Source organism: Saccoglossus kowalevskii, chromosome 11 (genome assembly GCF_978046115.1).
Source record: "Saccoglossus kowalevskii chromosome 11, keSacKowa6.1, whole genome shotgun sequence".
Classification (NCBI taxonomy): domain Eukaryota; kingdom Metazoa; phylum Hemichordata; class Enteropneusta; family Harrimaniidae; genus Saccoglossus; species Saccoglossus kowalevskii.
Window position 1 is genome coordinate 22,700,365 of NC_140651.1, and position 19,703 is coordinate 22,720,067.

At 38.0% G+C, this 19,703-nt stretch overlaps 1 protein-coding gene across 2 annotated transcripts; it reads left to right on the plus strand.

The window, feature by feature from the left end:
- Positions 1 to 4,171: 4,171 nt before the first annotated feature.
- Positions 4,172 to 11,769, plus strand: LOC100372009 (uncharacterized). Of its 2 annotated transcripts, none has more exons than XM_002732856.5 (3): positions 4,172 to 4,274; positions 10,059 to 10,240; positions 10,353 to 11,769. In XM_002732856.5, the coding sequence occupies exons 2-3, from the start codon at positions 10,066 to 10,068 to the stop codon at positions 11,231 to 11,233; spliced, it is 1,056 nt and encodes a 351-aa protein (XP_002732902.2). In that variant the 5' UTR covers positions 4,172 to 4,274; positions 10,059 to 10,065; the 3' UTR covers positions 11,234 to 11,769. The 2 variants fall into 2 exon arrangements, with proteins under 2 accessions (XP_002732902.2, XP_085361156.1); XM_085505030.1 differs by lacking the exon at positions 4,172 to 4,274 and adding an exon at positions 7,276 to 7,372.
- Positions 11,770 to 19,703: the final 7,934 nt, after the last annotated feature.

The window sequence follows — 19,703 nt, forward strand, 5'->3', positions numbered from 1 at the left end:
TAGGCTTTATGATTGAAGGTTACGCCCTAGTGTTTTTTTACTGTTTTGTAATTGGTTAGAGTTTTGAAAATGAATAAAGAGAGTTTGAGTTGGTCTTGGGGAGCACAGCACGATAGACGCAGTAGAGAGAGTCCAGTCCTGGTGAGTGTAAGTCGAGGGCAGTCCTGGAGAGCCCTGGGGCGAGTGTTGACGCAGTCTAAGAGAGTCTTGGTTCAGCCTTGCAATAGTCTTGGGGACTTTTCCCCAGGGCGCTGTGTCTTATAGAGTGCTCGATTGACCGACTAAGACGAGAGCTGAAACGTATTTTGTTGTGTGTGTCTTATTTGACTGTAAAGTATAAGTGACTTCCCGATCCCGTACCTCAAGGGGACGAGATAGAGAGACGAGACGAGATTCCCCCCTGACAAGTGTGGAGAACCCCCGGAGAGAAGATTTTCCCCCTGATAGTAGTGTAATACGCTGGCTCGTTACTCTCTGGTTGAAAACTTCACGCGAAACTCAAGTTTCGAAGCTGATTTCGGAGAATCCGGCTTTTGCGAGGAACTAACTAAATTATTTCCTTGGTAAGCTAACATTTCAGTTGACGATAAAATTATAGAGGGGTTACTTTTCCTTATAGCCGTATTTCGGGACCCGTTATCAGCGTTGTGAACTATTTTTTTAATTATGGGGTTGATAAGAACAATCGAGTTTACTAGCAATTACATTTAAAGGTAATGTTTTCCGCTCAGTGTAATTACACACACACACACACACACACGCACACACACACACACACACACACACACACACACACACACGCACACACACACACCCACCCACACACACACACACACACACACACACACACACACACACACACACACACACACACACACACACACACACACACACACACACACACACACACGTCAATATTCTGGTCCGTGATGTATTGTGATTTATTTAATTGAATAACACTCACACATCTCCCTGAAGTGGAGGAAAAGGCTGACTATAGAAAGATGAAAAATGAAGAATAAGAAATAAATAGCAAACCAAGGGGAAATGCCACCTAGGATTAATCTTGCTTGATTTCTAATTTTGCTACACTAATGCCATCGTCGAATCGCACGGTCCCGTGTCTTCGACCTATATGCCTCTACACGATACCGTGCGGGATCGCGTAGGCTAATTGCGTATCTTAAGCAGTGAGATGTGATTGGGCGCGCCTCGAAACAAGGCGCCCAATCAGCTTGGACGTAATAAATTATGAAACAAAATTCCACTTCCTGTTTTTGTGGCTATGAAGACATCCTTCCCACACAAAACTGCGTCGATTGCCTGTACCTGATGAGGCTTGAGGGCACCAACACCGAAAACTTTCGCAATTTTATCATCACAAATATCACGATTCATGGGCGCCGCCATTTTGTTTAAAATGAAACGCCAAAGTGGGATTTGTAACACGCAAACTGATTGGACAATGATTAGCCGCAACTGACTACTGGGGCGCTGTTAGAATACGCATATTTGATGGGCGTTCTGCCAAGGTCTGTTTAGAGGCTTTGCCGAATAAACTTAGACCTTGATGGTCGTTCTGCCAAGGTCTGTTTAGAGGCTTTGCCGAATAAACTTAGACCTTGACTGGCGAAGATGCACTAATGCAGACAAGTAGGTTCTTATTGGAAATTAATTCAGTTAACTGTGCATCTCGTCATTTAAATATTCAAATAGTGGATGTGTGAATAGGCAATTCTGAATAGTACTAGGTGCACTGTATAATCTGGTTCAGTTGACCGTTGAAAATAGTTGACGGAAAGATTCAGTTATAAATGTCTTTCTTGTACGTTATTATCAAGGATAACGTACTTTATCCCTGAGTGATTGAGACATGGAGAAATTATTTTGACTATCGATGAAAAACAGCTGTACGTGTATTTGATTAATCATTATTATACCACAGGGAGCCCAGGAACTAGTTTCACCGGCGTTCCACAGCAGCGCGCACAGAGCCCATAGAAATACATTCAGGGCTGGTAGCGGGTAAATAAACCGTTCACAACTTGGACCATTAGCCACGAAGCTGAGCGTCCACTAACTTTAGCACTGTGATCATAAACTTTAAACAGAACAGAAACTATTACCGTGATTTATAAAAATACGAACATCTGAGAGAAAAACTAACCACATCACCAAAAGGGGAATGTACAAATCTATTCAAAAAAAATATTATGGTTGAACGCAGTTTTCTTACTATAAAAGGGGCCAACCCACTGACTCGCCTCGAGTAAGTCAGTAAATCAAAATCAAAATGGCGCCCGTAAATAAGTTCTCATCGGGGCGAAAAAAAAGTCTGCCTACTCAAATTCTGGCAGTGCTAAAGAATTGATACTGCAGGATGTTATTCTTAGAGACATAAAGTCATCAGCATTGTAAACTACATCCCAAATATATGCTTGTAAACAAAAATAATGACACGAAAATTCGAAAGGCAATGAATCGGCGAGAGGCTATCTTTATTTTGAACGGAAAAAGTGATGCCTAAATATGATACGTATACTGTATATAATATAATAAAACAAGCACAATAAACCGATCCACCAACTACAACTGGGTTTAAGCTATCCAATAAACGAAAAAAAACATTGATCTTTCTAAAACACATGACGAATAGAAGGAGCCAACCGGTCAAGGTTGTTAGAAGTGTTCTAAGTTGTGATTCCGAATACAACCGAACTCGACCAGATTTCAACTCGGCCAAGAAAAAAAATGCACAACTCGGTCACCGGCCGTGATCGGTCACTGGCCGAGTAGAAATCTGACCGAGTTCGGTGGTCACCGTGATTCCTGACTGAGTCCCTCAAATTCAAGTGCGATATTCACGAATAATAATGTCATTATGCCACTATAGAAAGACTTGTTTTGAGCTTCTAAATCTATATAAAGTATCAAAATATATAGTTTTTTTGGTTGTAAAAAAACTAGAATATGAAGGGAACAATGAAGGGAATCGATCGCTTCAATAGAATGCTCTGCTATCAAGAGACTTTGTTTCGCGGAAAAACATACCCAGCCCAGTCCGAGCACAGAGGGTAATTCACACCTTAGACCGGGTTTCCAGACCGGGGATAGAGGGACTGTGGTTTTACACAACCCTGTGTGCACGCAAACTTTCTAAGACGGGAAATAAAATGTTGCATTATAATGCATTTGTTACGTCACCACGTTAAGTTACTGTCAATAACTGCAATCACAATATTACCACATTCAATCATGTGACTGTTCATTAGTATACAGTACTGTATCATTTGAAGCTTAGCGACAGGCAGATCACTTCCTGCTGCTCAGCCATAGACTGTCTTTTAAGGTCTGTGATACAGCTCACTTTTCAACACAACATTTAGCATATTTTTAAGCAGAGGGATATATTCATAGATATTTTAGCAGGAAAATTTAGGTAAATTTGTTTATCTATCCTGAATTACAAGACAAAAATCAAAATTTTGCAAACTTTTGGTAAAATCCAGCCCTGGTTTGTTTAATTGCAAGCTACATTAAGAACAAACATCAACAAAACTCAAGACACTCTCCACCAAAAACAGACTTTTGGTGTTTTATTCCTTTTCATTCAATATCGTTAGCAACAAACTACTATAACTATCTTAGTAATACATTGACAGAAAGGTAAAGGAAGTATTGTACTTCATATATATTAATTTTGTTGTGTTATTTGTAAATTTAGAAGTTTGATGCCAGACGATAATGTTTTTGAAAAAAAACATTTATCAAAAATGGTTGACAGCAGAGACCACAAAAAAGATTTCCCAGCATGCCTTGAAGTACATCCATTTTACCGTTTTTCTTTTATTTGTTTTTTTTGTGATGAAAAAATCAAATTTATGTATTTTGATGTGAACATAGGTTGCACTAGTAAGGCATTTCAGGAGTTGTTTCATCGCTGCTGAGTGATTAGTATACAACGGCTACAGTGTTTACCAGTACCCTGTTTACACACGTGACAAATGATTGCGTCGCAGGTAATCACGTGGTTATTTATTTTCATTTTCACGTGACACACACCATTTTCTATTGGTGGGAGTAACACGCTTTATTGAAATAGCTATAATTGATTGGTAGACAAAAATGCACGTTCTTCATTGGTCAAGACAGTGATAACACGAGAATTTCTGTTACTTTTGGTTGCATTCGACCGATACACGCCACATTACTCTATTGAAATATTGTCTTCTCCAAGCAAACATTTCCCAATCAGTCTTGTCTGGTCATTCCTGGTAAGTTGCCATCCTTTATGATATATCAGTTTTTACTTCCGTCTTAAATTTTTTGAACGTTTTTGGAATAATTCATGACAATTCTCACCACATGGCGAAATGTCCGTTATTATGTCCGTTATTTCGCCAGAAACCGAAATGTGCGTCCACGTTTTTGCAATAATCCAACACAATTTTCACCAGACGGCGAAATGTCCCATTTTAATACCCATTAATGCCACATAAAAAGCGGGTTACTATAATACAAAAAGACAGCAAAATGTGACGTTCTGTATGTCTCTGCTTATCCTCGTGGCGTTAAGCTCAAACATAAACAAAAGTTCTCATTTTGATAGTGACAAAAAATTAAATTCAGTCTTCAAATACATCCAAGCTATAACATTTTGCATTGAAATTGTGAATGAATACAACAGTATGTACTTTGCGCTATGTAGAAGTTTATGAAGTTTATGTTTAAGAGTCGGTGGAAGACGATTTTAAAGTGACTTGCCCACTCGTCACTCGAGTTCGCAGTTAACTTGAGAATATCCACAGTCAGCTGACGCACACGTGTTAATAAAGTAAATGCGATATTTACTATATGGTGGCCGCTATCTTGAATGCAGCATAAAACTAAATAAGAAACAAGTTGTGAAACGCGTTTTTCAGATCCCTACAAATCAGGACAAAAATGCCAATCTTTCACAAAAATATGATCTGTTATGTTTATATTAAGCCAACCGTTAACAATTTCGACCGAATTCGGTGTTTTTGCGCCAGCTAACTGAGAATATCTATGATTCTCTGTTCCGTTTTATATTTTGCTATTTTCTGTAATATGAACGCTATAATGCAAATATTGTTTAACGTAGAATATATGTGAACATATTCTCCCATTGTACAAAGCAGCGCTGGTTGGTGTATTGGGTTATTTTGAACGTAGCAAGGAGCTCCATGTGTGTACCGGTAGCTAGTGAATGACTTGTTTGTTTGTTTAATAAAATTGCTGGACATAAACTTTAAAAAAATCCAAACAAAACAAAATGGCTACGAATTCTTACCTAAGGTGATGCAATGCGGAAGAGACTCCCAGTATTCTTTGAATGGTTTATGTGATTTAAAACGTGTTTATTGGTTGAATCATCTGTGTGTATAATGGAAAGATGACCGCCAGTTTTCAGTATGCAAATGACACTTAAATGGGAACTGCTCAATCCCACCGATTGCACCACGTGCTCATGGGTAATTTACTCTGCCTCTGTCCACTAAGTAAATGAATGCTTATTATGCTCGCTTACTCAAACTGTGATTGACAGGCATTTTGTATACATTAGCCGCCATTTTAAACTCATGATTTTTACATGTCGCAGTGCGTTTCGACCGAAAACTACAACATTTATACATCAAAAGCCCAACCAAATGAGTGTAATCATAGAAATGTATTTGGAAATGACACATTTCCCAAAGCTCCCGCCACGATGTGAGCGGCTTGGTTCGGACAGGGAGCTGGTTCGGATTAGCATACTAGTTGTGGTGCCCGTCTTGCCCCTATTTATAATATCGGCCCCTTTAAACAACTCTTCGGGGTGCTCCGCAAAATCACTCTTTTCAAAAATATTAACTCCTGTGGTGCGTTATTTTCATGTCGCACACAACCAGGAATATATCAATGATACAATTTCAATGTTAGTCAACAAATTTGAAGCGATGTACTGAGATTTATGTGTAAAAGCATATACCTGTTTTCAAAGGTCTATGGTGAAAGCGAAGGCATAGCAATTGCTACGTTCACATGACAGCATTTTATCGGAGCCCTATGGCTCGAGCCAGAAAAAATGGCCGTGTATACGCGTTCGGCTCGAGCCAAGTTCGGCTCCAATAAACCCTCGGGGTTGAAGTCCGATAGGGTTGAGCCATTAGCTCCATGGTTGAGGCCCGACATGGCCCGACTGTGTATACGCGGCCCAACTGTCGGAGCCAAAATCACGCCCTCAATCGTCTTCTTCAACTTGAAGTAACCTCTCATTTCAATTATGGTGGAGACAACTTCGTTCGTAACGTCACAACAGTTGAACAGGCTGTAACACATTTTAGCTGCCGTGTTTCCTGTTTATTCGAGACACTATTACCTAATTGTTAGATGTTTATTTACGGAACCTAAGTTGGCCTTGAACTGTGACAAAATGAAAGATAAGGCTATTTACTGATTTGCCACCTTAGATTGTTCAAACCTAAACAAATGAGGTCGAATGGTCAAAAGGTAAAACATTAGAGACAAAAAAAAAACATCTCAAAAGCGCAACAAAACTATAAATATCATGACAATACGTTGACAGTAAGATAAAGGAAGATATTGATGTGAACATAGGTTGCACAAGTAAGACATTTCAGGAGTTGTTTCATTGCTGCTGAGTGACTAGAAAACAGCGGTTACAGTGTTTTTAACGGTACTGTCCGCCGTTTACACACGTGACAAACAATTACGTCACAGGCAATCACGTGGCTATTTATTGTCATTTTCATGGCGCACATAATATTTTCAATTGATGGGAGCATAGAGCTAGAATGAGATAGCTCCATGATGGGAGTTTCACGCTATATTGAAATCGCTATCATTGATTGGTTTGTTTGTTCACAGCCAACAACATCAAAAAGTCAAGGTCGAACACCTCCCCACCAAAAACAGACGTTTGGTGTGTTTTATTCCTTTTTATTCAATATCGAGAAGCAACAAATTAGTCTGTATTGTTGCATTTTAATGCTCTATACCGGCATCCTAATATTCGATGAGTAAATGGAATAAAAGGCTGACTATTTACTGATTTGTCACCTTAGATTATTCAAACCTAAACAACCGAGGAATGGTCAAAGGGTAAAACATTAGAGACAGAAATATCTCAAAAGGGCAACAAACTTTAAATATCACGCTACCGCTATATTGAAATCGCTATCATTGATTGATAGACGAAAATACACGTTCTTCATTGGCCAAGACAGTGATAACACGAGAATTTCTGTAATCTTTGGTTGCATTCGACCGATACACGCCACATTACTCTATTGAAATATTGTCTTCTCCAAGCAAACATTCTCCAATCAGTCTTGTCTGGTCATTCCTGGTAAGTTGCCATCCTTTATGATATATCAGTTTTTACTTCCGTTTTAAAATTTTTGAACGTTTTTGGAATAATTCATGACAATTCTCACCACATGGCGAAATGTCCGTTATTAAAGCCTTTTTCGTCAGAAACCGAAATGTGCGTCCACGTTTTTGCAATAATCCAACACAATTTTCACCAGACGGCGAAATGTCCGATTTTAACACACTTTATTGGACACTATGTACCACATAAAAGAGCGAAATGTTCGAAGTTGCGATCCTGACAGAGTATCTCAAATTTAAGTGTGATATTCGCGAAGAATGTTGTCAATATACCACTATAGAAAGACTTGCCGGCTAAAGAAATATTTTGAGCTTCTAAATCTATATAAAGTATAAAAAATATCCCCGGTATATGTTTTTTTTTCGGTTGTGAAAACTAGAATATGATGGGAACAATGAATCGCTCGTTTCAGCCATGGAACTATAAACCCCAGGCAGAACAACCACTTCGTTTCTTTTGAACTATGATAGTTGCCGCGATGTCGAATGTTTATTTTGACTGTTTATTTCGTCGCATTAAAAAATAAGCCGATTTACGCAAATGAACGTTTATCTCCGACTATCGGTCATTTTCGGAGTCAATCGGGCGACTTCGGAAGATCACGTGATCGAGTTGTTTCGGTTACAGCATAAAAAAACAATGGCGCCAAGACAAAAACACTGATAAATGAGCGACATTCAACGGGGAAAAAAAACACATTGGCACTTCTGGCGATCGAAGGGAAACACGGAATAAGTCTGGATATCTCGACAACAAACAGCATACCAAACCCCATGTTTCGCAAACTTTCGCAACCTTATTTTTTCGAGGGTTGAAAAAAACAAGAAGTAATCTAAAAACGACATTGAAAATTATGAAAACTCGCTAAAACTCCGACCCGTTGCATGATTTCCGGTACACTGAAGGTCACTCTGCAGACCGACTTGTTTGCGCATGCGTAGTAAACGAAATATTTTACTGCACTGATATGAAATTTTTTTTGTTAAAGTTTTCCGTTTCCAGCAAAGCGATTGATACGGGCGTATCGGCGGCAACTAACATGGAGTATGACTAATGTCGTGGAAACAAAAGCGAAAGCACTGTAAGATAAACCTCAGACTAGTAATACAAGACAAAGGTTTTTTTAATCCTCTTAGTTTCGTTGTTCTTCCTGGGGTTTATAGTTCCATGTTTCAGCGGAATGATCTGCCATCAGGAGATTAAGCTTGCGGAAAGCCATACCCAGCGCAGTCCGAGCCCATCGGATAATTCACACCTTAGAAAAATATCCGTTTCCAGATCGGGGATATAGGGACTGTAGTTTAAATGAGTTATTTTGCGGGGCTGTATGTATCATAATCCTCCATGTGTGCAGATAGTGAATGACTTGTTTGTTTGTTCAGGGTATTATATTGCTGGACAGTACAAATGGACCTTTAAAAAATCCATACATTACAGAATGGCGACAAACTCTTACCTAAGATGATGTAATGCGAAAGTGACTCCCAGTATTCTTTGAATGGTTTATGTGATTTAAAACGTGTTTATTGGTTGAGTCATTTATAGGATTAATACAAGACCTGCATAAAGTCCCTTGTTTATTTGTTGTTGTTTCTCGATAAAACGAAATATTGTGGGAGTGTAAATAGCGAAAGCCGAGCTACCGCGAAGGTCGGGTTAGAGTGACTATGTCTAAACTCAGACTGGTAATACAAGTCTGATGTCTAAATAAACTATGGAGAAGGATGTTTGTTTATACACTCTAAAATTTGACCTTAACAACAGTCCTTCTGTGCCTTAATGCTGACTGGTGGAATATTAATGAACCTGTCAACCATTGCATCAAGCACTGAACTCGGGCCGGTGACAATCACCACCGGTGTCGCAAGAGGGCGTCTGCAAAGAGGGCGTCTGCAAAGGTCACAAGTCCTTTGTATTTGTTGTGTGGTAACCCGACCCGGATGCCGTAGTAGTGAATGAAATGAATGCAGGACGTTGCCGGCGTTGCTGCAACTGTTATACCATAATAGTAAATTTCACTATAGCAATTATTAGCAGCCAGCGGACATGAGTTGATTTGGTCTGCAAAGGGTTAAAAATGTCGGCACGTGCCCTAATCCCTTAACGTGAACGGAGCAAAAATCGTTGTGGTCTGATTATTTCGAGTCGTCCCTTTAATTAAAAAAGCGCCTTTCTCTGTGTGCCGTATTTGTCCACCAGACAAAAAATGAATGTCATGAGAAAATGTCAGTGAGCTTTGTGTGACCTTCCCCATGGAAGACTGAAGAGCAAAAGGAGGAATACGAGGGCAAGGCCAAAGTAGACTGTCATCATCACTTTACTTCCATACCTCCACTATCAACATTACTGTGAGCGCAAGAAAGAATGAAACGGCAAAATATCAGTGTGATATTAGAAATTAGCAATATTAAACAACTTGTTGCCATGGGGAGCAATGGCTACATTGTGAGAAATACCGTATATCATTAGCAAAATAGTGCCCCATACTGCAATAATGCTGTTTCATTATTTCTTACGATCACAGTAAAAATGCATCGTCAGTTCATGTTCAGTTTCAAAACCTACTCGAGCGAATTGTATTTTCTTTTCAAAGTTACGTAAATTAACTGATGTATTCTGATAACCACTTGTACAATAACAGATTCGTCATGAACTCCAACTTGAAAAACGGTATGTTGTCTCCCCGATGTAGAAATATTATTTGGCTAATTATGCTACTCATTCCTGTAATATCCGCACAAGAAGGAAATAAAGATGGTGGAGATCTGTATGGTGACGCCAAACAATGTTGTCATTGTTCCCATGGTATCCCTGGTACCCCAGGTAATTGCATTTCATTACAAGTGACGTTTTAAGCAATTTCTTATCAACGAGACTATCGATTACATCATGTATCTAAATTTTAATTATTTTTGTATACGATTGATTTATTAAGGTATACCGGGTAATCATGGATTACCAGGCCCAAAAGGAGACAGGGGCGAGCCAGGACAACGAGGCGAAAATGGAAGAAACGGACTACCTGGTTTGCAGGGTCCAGCTGGTTCAGTGAAGGCATATAATGGCTATAAGGGCGAGGGCTATAAAGGGGCCGGTTATGTGAAAGCATACGATGGCGATGAGTCTGAGGGTTATAAAGGAGCCGGTTCAGTGAAAGCATATCATGGCTATAAAGGAGCTGGTTCAGTAAAAGCCTATCATGGCGACAAGGGTGAGGGCTATGTGAAAGCATACGATGGCGATGAGCCTGAGGGTTATAAAGGAGCCGGTTCAGTGAAAGCATATCATGGCTATAAAGGAGCCGGTTCAGTGAAAGCATATCATGGCTATAAGGGTGAGAGCTATAAAGGGGCCGGTTATGTGAAAGCATACGATGGCGACGAGCCTAGGGGCTATAGAGGTCCAATGCAAACCACTCCAAAAGTTGTATTTTCAGTTGCACGTACATCGGTACTGGATCCATCATCAGAACACAAGCCAGTAACGTATGATGAAGTCTACACAAATGTAGGGGAACATTACAATGGAGACACCGGTATCTTTACATGTCCAATTAGTGGTGTGTATTATTTTACAATGACAGCACTTAAACAGAATAGCGATACCAATATGCATGTTTGTTTTATGAGAAACCAGACAAAGCTGACATGTGCCTATTCCGAATCCGCGGGTTATGGGACAGGTACAAATAGTATCATATTAGAATTACAAGAGGGAGATGAAATGTGGGTTAGATTAAGTGCAGGCAATGCTTTATACAGTGCTTCTCATGGCTATTCTACATTCTCGGGTTATATGATTTATACCGAGACATAATAATTGTCTAATGTCCCGTTATGAGCATGAACACGTTAATTACAGTTAGTGCAAGTTAGATAATCTGTTATATGATGGCTGTATAGTTTTCATATTTTCCCAGAGAAATCATGACAACATTCATATAAATCACGCCCTCTAGTGTCAGTATATTCTTCACTGCTATTTCGATATTGTATTGTTTATTTTTGGAGGGGGTGAAAACATTTTGTGCATTTTCACAATGTTTGAACTAACTTTGATGTATAGCCTGAATAAAGTTTGTAACTTGAGGTTTATTTTCACCAATAGTCAACCTGACAAAAATGTTACGATAGCAATATGTTGGTGGGGAATGAACTGCTCTTAGATCAATGTGTGTTCATACACGATGAAAGCTGGTTGTGAAGAATTTGTTACAGACATTAGACAAAGCAAATAAGTATAGAAAATAAACAGAGGCGGAGCCGAAATTATCACAGAGATACTTATATGTTTATCTCTCAATCCGGACAATTGTTCATGGTCATTAAAATATCAAATATTCATATTGACAATTGTGTATTTATTGTATTATTGTTTATTTAGGTCAATGTTTTATAAGATAAGATTGTGCAACTTTCATAAGCATAAAGGGTGATATGCGACATGTCCAATTAGTGGTGTGTATTATTTTACAATGACAGCACTTAAACAGAATAGCGATACCAATATGCATGTTTGTTTTATGAGAAACCAGACAAAGCTGACATGTGCCTATTCCGAATCCGCGGGTTATGGGACAGGTACAAATAGTATCATATTAGAATTACAAGAGGGAGATGAAATGTGGGTTAGATTAAGTGCAGGCAATGCTTTATACAGTGCTTCTCATGGCTATTCTACATTCTCGGGTTATATGATTTATACCGAGACATAATAATTGTCTAATGTCCCGTTATGAGCATGAACACGTTAATTACAGTTAGTGCAAGTTAGATAATCTGTTATATGATGGCTGTATAGTTTTCATATTTTCCCAGAGAAATCATGACAACATTCATATAAATCACGCCCTCTAGTGTCAGTATATTCTTCACTGCTATTTCGATATTGTATTGTTTATTTTTGGAGGGGGTGAAAACATTTTGTGCATTTTCACAATGTTTGAACTAACTTTGATGTATAGCCTGAATAAAGTTTGTAACTTGAGGTTTATTTTCACCAATAGTCAACCTGACAAAAATGTTACGATAGCAATATGTTGGTGGGGAATGAACTGCTCTTAGATCAATGTGTGTTCATACACGATGAAAGCTGGTTGTGAAGAATTTGTTACAGACATTAGACAAAGCAAATAAGTATAGAAAATAAACAGAGGCGGAGCAGAAATTATCACAGAGATACTTATATGTTTATCTCTCAATCCGGACAATTGTTCATGGTCATTAAAATATCAAATATTCATATTGACAATTGTGTATTTATTGTATTATTGTTTATTTAGGTCAATGTTTTATAAGATAAGATTGTGCAACTTTCATAAGCATAAAGGGTGATATGCGATGAACTTGAAAGTCTGGCGGCGAGAAGCGAACTCTCGCAAGTTGCTGTCATTTGAAAGTGCAGAACATGCTGGAACATGCAACTTCTGCAGAGACAAAAGAAAATCCAACTTCATGTATGCAACGATGGTTATAATCTCCAATTTTTAGTTTCACTCGTATTGGCTATTCAGTTTTGATCAATTGTATTTCTTCTGATTAGATATTCTAACCACAAAGTTGGCTAATTCTCAGTAGCTACACCTTGGTAGCCATGTATGGCTGATAGAATAGGAGTAGAGTTCTCTACCGATAGCTTAGACTAAATTGTAAAATTATTGAATGATTATTTACGAAACCGAAGTTGGTACAAGTACAGTTCCTGTACCCTGGTCTGGAAATGAAATGCAATCTACTAGTATTGTACCAATGCTCAGAGCGGGTAAATATAGTGTTGGCGCCTTCAGATAAGTACTTATTCCGGAAGTTAAAGTGCCTGTGAAATGCCCACCCACACGTTACCCGTTTTAGATCCGTGTCCCGCTGAAAATGATCACTTGTATCCAAGTAAATTTGAGATATTTCTAGTGCTTTAGCCACGCCTACCTATCCTGAAACGGTCGACTGTTTCCGGATTTCCGATTCTGCGCCATCAAATGCCAACGTTTGAGAGGAAGCCATACTCTTGTGCCTTACTTGTTATAACACTGCGTCATTCAACATACATATACTTATAAACGATATACATTTTTCATTTTTGTTATCCATTTTTTTTGAGAGCGAGTTTTTTCAAAGAAATACCTTACCAATTTCGAAACGGATTGTTCTAACGACCAAACACTTCTTAACCGAGTTACGCCATTCACTCGTAGGTAAATTGAGCAGAAACTTGCACTACATTATGCGTATTTTGTGGAAACTGTAATGGACCACGTACAAAATGAAAAGCACAAAATTGTTTTTGTTACGACATTCAACGTTATTCCTTGGAGTATAATATAAATATTAACTCCAATATTGGAAAAATCTATATGAAAGACAAAATCTTTCTGCCAAACAATTATTCTGTCAATCAGACTATCTTTAAATTATATTTAACCAGCTGACCATTTTTAGCACAGTTTGAACTTTCCAAAATGAAACATTAGCCGTTGTTTTAACAGAAACCAGAACATTGAGTAAGTTTACATGTCGGTCGACACAAACGTCAAAACATATTGGAACGAACACGGAGAATAACGTGTAAAGTCAAAATGTGAAATAATGGATAATTATTCGTAAAATGGGTTTTATTTTGACCAATCCACTGTGACCGTATAAGCCACAATTCAGACAACTAATAAATTGCCGTCACGAGCGTTGTCCCACTAATCCAGCTGTCAGATTGACAGCTCAACAAATAAGCGTTTCCAGACCGGTGATAGAGGGGCTTGATTGCGTATACTACCTTGAGGGACGGTGATTTGAAAGAGCAAAACGCACGTACCACACACTTCTCGAACATACAAGGACACTGTCAAAAACGATAGGAGATGAATACGAGATGAATACGAGCCAGTTCTTACTAGTTTGCATTGGAACTTCCGAATAAAGGTTTCTTTTGCGATTTCGTGATCATGTCGCGATTCACGTGACTTCTTCAATTCACGTTTGATCTCCATCGCATATGTCGCCCTTACTTATCCTTGTTTAGATTTATTTATGGAAGGAAAACCATTATTCCAGAGAAATGCTCCTTCTCCTCCCATGCGCTATTACTTATGACGTCACTGTCACGATTCACGTACGTGCATTGAAGACCATTTTCGCCCGCCAGAATATTTTTCCGCCCAACTAAAAAAAATAGGAGACAACCATCAGTTGCCGAAAGAGGGCGTGGTTTGCGACGATGATTGAAGACATGAACAACAGCTATGATATGACCTCCAACTGGATGCCACAAATCCCAGCATCGAATGCCACGAGACTGACTAGAAGGCGGTATAATACCGACTACGCCAATCGAACACGGAATAGCAAGCCTCGTGCAAACTATTGTAATGAATTGGTCCTACGGTCACACACATCGACAAGGTTATTATTAAGTAATATAATGGAAGCGAATAGTTGTAAAATAGACTAAAAAAACTATAATAACCAGCTTGTAAGAACAACAAAAATGTTTTCGCGAAGTTTCTGATTGTATAATGGATTATAACATGTTTGGTAAGCACACATTCTATAAATTATTTACTATAAACCCTACAATTGATCGTACTAATTTTTAAAAATGACGATATGAATACAATAACGATGCGAAGCGAATTAAACGTGGATTTGAACTTGGAAATCTCAATATATTTTTATTTAAAGATAAATGTTTGAATCAAATATCTTGGATTAAGCTCTTAGTCAAGAAAATGCACGATTGTCGACACACCTGAAAAATCATCTCTTATAGAGATCAAATATACAAAGAAAACATTTACTATCTCTCTTGTTATCATGGTAGGAGTACACGAGACAATATAGTATGGCACTCAACACGTTTGCAGTCATCATAGAAAAATTTGGAGAAAATGATATCAAGTGCAGAATAGTCATTGTAACTGACCTCTGTTGTGATACGAAACTATTTTATTGAAAAGTATTATTTTTAAAACCTGGTTAAAATAGAACCACGTTATTGAGTTAATTTGATACTTTCTGAAAAGGGCCATTGTTTGCATAAGGATTCCATTATTTTAAACACAGTGTCAGGCGAATTTCTTCAATTTCCCGAAAATACTACATTGCATCTCGGTTATCTTATCCCACGCCAGTTACCATTAACGTTATTAATTATATTATTTCACTGACAGTCATTGTGGTAGAGACATGTATAGGATAGGTGATGTGTTTCCCAAAGAATGTAAAGAATTCTAACAACACATTGAGGCGGAGCTACGCGGGTCCTTTAATTCACGTATATTGTGACATTCATACAGTGCATTCAGAGATAATTATGGAACAAATATTTGGTCCCTTTGTCATTATTGACCACAGGAAAGCACATGACTGCTAACAACTGTTAAGTAGTGTGAAATGACGAACATCCTGAGTATTAACGCATCGGTAAGTTAATTGGTGACAATATTATAGATGCGGTCTGACAATTGGCACCACAACACCACTGTGTTTATTAAACACTTTTCTGTACTCACAATATTCAACTTCCGTTTTAGGCTCCTACTTATTTTGAAGGCCATGATTATTTCATTGAACTGTTTTTATTTGACTGAGAGATGCGTCGCCGAATGCAATATAATAAATCATTGCATCTAAAGCTGGAAACGTACCCTATGTTACTGTAAGGCCTACTAAAGTGCGATAACTACCAACACTGTGTGCGTGTGTTTTTTCAAAAATCACGGTTCATTTCCGAATTCACTACAATTATAAAACATGAAAAAGTATCTGGTTTATCTAGTATTTAAAAATCAAAAGTTAACAATGTTTGCACAGTATATTTAAGGTTTCTTTACTAACACACTTGTACTAATTCTTGGTGTGATGGGAGGTAAGGCGGATACTGCCATTAGTAAGCTGTTTATTAAATCCGGACAAATTGATCAACCTTTCTGACATTGGGACCCTTTTTGAGTCAAATTTGCCAAAAGCAGTCTACATTATCACTATTCAATGTAAAATAAATATAATGCTGTAACTAACCCTTGTAAATCTGCAAAAAAGCGTTGTCCCATCCACACAAACAACTGAAAGGTGTTGTTTTAGCTTTAAAAAACTGTCTGTATGTGAAAGGTCACACATTTTACGGGTCACATATTGGCTGTCGGGACAGGGACAGTGCGGACTACCCCCCCCCCTCTCACTAGTATGCACTACAGAATACAGCGGAAAATGTTTTTGTATTAACAGCTAACACAACTGTTTAAAGACAAGCCACGGCGATGCTACAGGGGTCATTGTCCGCATTTCCCGGTGTCGTGATTTAAGTTTAATATTGAGATAGTTGTCCTATAAACTGACTATGGCAAAAGAAGATGTACTGTTATTGACATTGTATTGAAGTGTGTTTTTTTTTCACTTTGTAGGACAGGGTAACATTTTGAGGTGATATTTCATTTGGCACAATATTTGCGTATAACGTCCATTGAAGGAAAACTGAAAACAAACTAAAACAACAATTCTAAAATCTCTGGGAATGATGGTCTCTCAGTGAAGTTCTACTTGGTTTTCTTACCATTGCTTGGATCGTATGTAACCAAGTCCCTGGATACAAGATCATGATCACATGTCTCACAGCCAATGCCAACGTGTAATTATCCCCATTGAGAAAAAAAAGATAAAAAAGAGATTTTTAAAGAAATTAGTTACCAACAGATTATAAAATAGCTACAAAATGCATTGCCAAAAAATTGGGAATGAAGGATTTTGTTTTAATGGGATTCAAGTGAAGTGAATATGCGGATGATCTCACTTCTTGGCGGATGTGCATTCTCTTTATTTAAACACATTTATGAACTTTAAAAAAAGTGGAGCTATAGATATAGATATTTGGGGTGCGGAAGATTTTGTCCGCAAGGGTATTATGGCCTATGTCACCAATCGAAATTGTTGGATTATATGTAGACTGACCAAGTCGGGACTTCTTTTTTGTTTTACAAAAAGAAATAATTAATTGTTATTTCAGTCCTTTTAGCGTGATCGTGAAACTAATCTGACCGCTAAAGAAATCCCGACAGGACGCTTCTACAGGCATTTGATTGCTATTAATTATTCATGATGTCATTGATTATTCATGATGTCATTGATTATTCATGATTGGGTGGGTGAAAGGTTGCTTCGATTCGATCACAGAGATGGATACTTTAACTGTCTATTAAAGTGCAAAAGCGATACTTTCATCCATGTTTACTGACAGCAAGTCGTTTTAAATGTCCAATGTATATATGTAGTCACAGTCCCTGTCATGTAGTCTTTCAAAATCACCGGGACCTCAGAAATGAAAGGTCACGTACATAGATAAGATATGACGTATATAGATAAGATATGACGTATACAACTAGATATGACGTATACAACTGCACTTTGATTCGTTGTCAATGCTAGTCAACAACTTTTAATTAGCATAATCACCGGAGTGATTCCGCTCCGGTTTTCACTCCTACGCAGGGGGTCGCCTGCAGATTTCTTTCGCAGTCACGATAGTTTTATATTTTTGTTTGTAAAACAAAAGAAGTCCCGACTATGTCAGTCTAATATATACAGCGTATGAACATGGACATGTTTAACAAGTGTTCTGCAGTATAGGAAAATGTGCAACCTATGAATAATAATTTGTACATTATCAAAAACGTGATATCAAGCACGTCAACACAACATTTTTTGTGGAATTGGCATGACAGATTTACACGCGACACGATGATTGATGACATAGGCCAAGATGGAATTAAAATAATACTTCTGTGAGATAGGTCAAACAATATTTATCTTGTCATTCAAGTCCATGTTCACTAATTATAGACCACTGTCTAGGGTCAGTTAATGGCCAACATATCCAATGCAATTTTGACAGCCGGAGCACTCGGTGTCCGTATACTAGTACCTCATTTTAACCGTGAAATTGTAAATGTTTGGTCTGATACAAATAACAACAATTATAAGTAAGTATATCCGGAACTAATTTTTTACAGGCTTGAATATTTCTGACATTTTTAATTTTAAAAGTGAAATTAGAAGTTGAGGAGACTTCAGCGTCACTAGCCTAAACTTTAATGATCTAGTACAGTGACCCCTCGCTAAGTCGCGCCTCGGTAAGTCGCGATTCGGCTAAGTCGCGGGTACTTGGATGGCTCCCAAAATTGTTTTTTGACAGCAGTTTTGAAGTACAAAGAGTAATTTTCGTGGCATAGTGTTTTTAACAAACCGTTAAAGAGACAACCACCTACTGTCCGTCAATTGCTGAGATTCAATGGGTGACGGCGTCCTTACTCAAGGTGTCAACAGGGATGTCGAGTAGTGACCGTACGTGCTTCTCGGTCGGCCCCATTTTGGTAAACCTCTATAAAACTCGCTACTGTAACAATGAGTTGAATTTATTGTATTACACCAGTTAGGTATAATATCGGCCATTCCACTGGAAAATAGGTACTAACAGCATTTTGGGTCAGTCCTGTCTGTATTTTTGACAACGACAATTTGGTAGTTTTGTCATCTTCCACACAAAAACTAATCCGCAATGTTACCTCTAAACGATATTTTGCCGTCACTTCTACAGCTTCTAGCCCGTCTTCATTCAATAATCCTTTTCAATGTAAAGACGTCATAATGGAATTTCTTTATACGATGCTATTTTCAGTGACCATATACAGCAAACTACGTGAATTGGCATGGAAAACTTTATATGAACTCAATGTTATTTGACATAAGTCCCCCTCTTCTGGCCTCTAATCTCTATATACATCGCCAAAACAGCTAGGGAGGCACTAGTACAGGTATTCTCGGAGTGTGAAGTGACAAATATGACAAATATTCGGGCAAACTCGTATGAGTTGCACAAATAGACTATCAGCATAGCAATAATATTAGGAGAATTTCAAATTTGTTGAATTCTATTATTTTAATTGTTAAAAGAAATATTTACACTAGTAAGCTTAAGAAAGAATATTTGAATTAAGTTTTAATATAGTTGCGTTATGTTTGGATTAAAACGCGACTCTAAATTACAATGTAGTTCAACATAGAATTGCGTTTTAATTCAAGTTTAATTAAATCAAAGTAGAAATAACATCATACATCATGAGACTTAGAAATGTTTGCAACGCTTAGGGTTAGCAAAGTGGATAGGAATGGTCTCAGAATACTATAATATTAATATTATTACCACACCTTCCTTCTTTACTAAACCTAAGCTACGCAAACATGACTTAAATTATAAAAGTTATGAAAAATAGTGACGGTCGTCACTTGGTAGGTGTAAAGTTAAA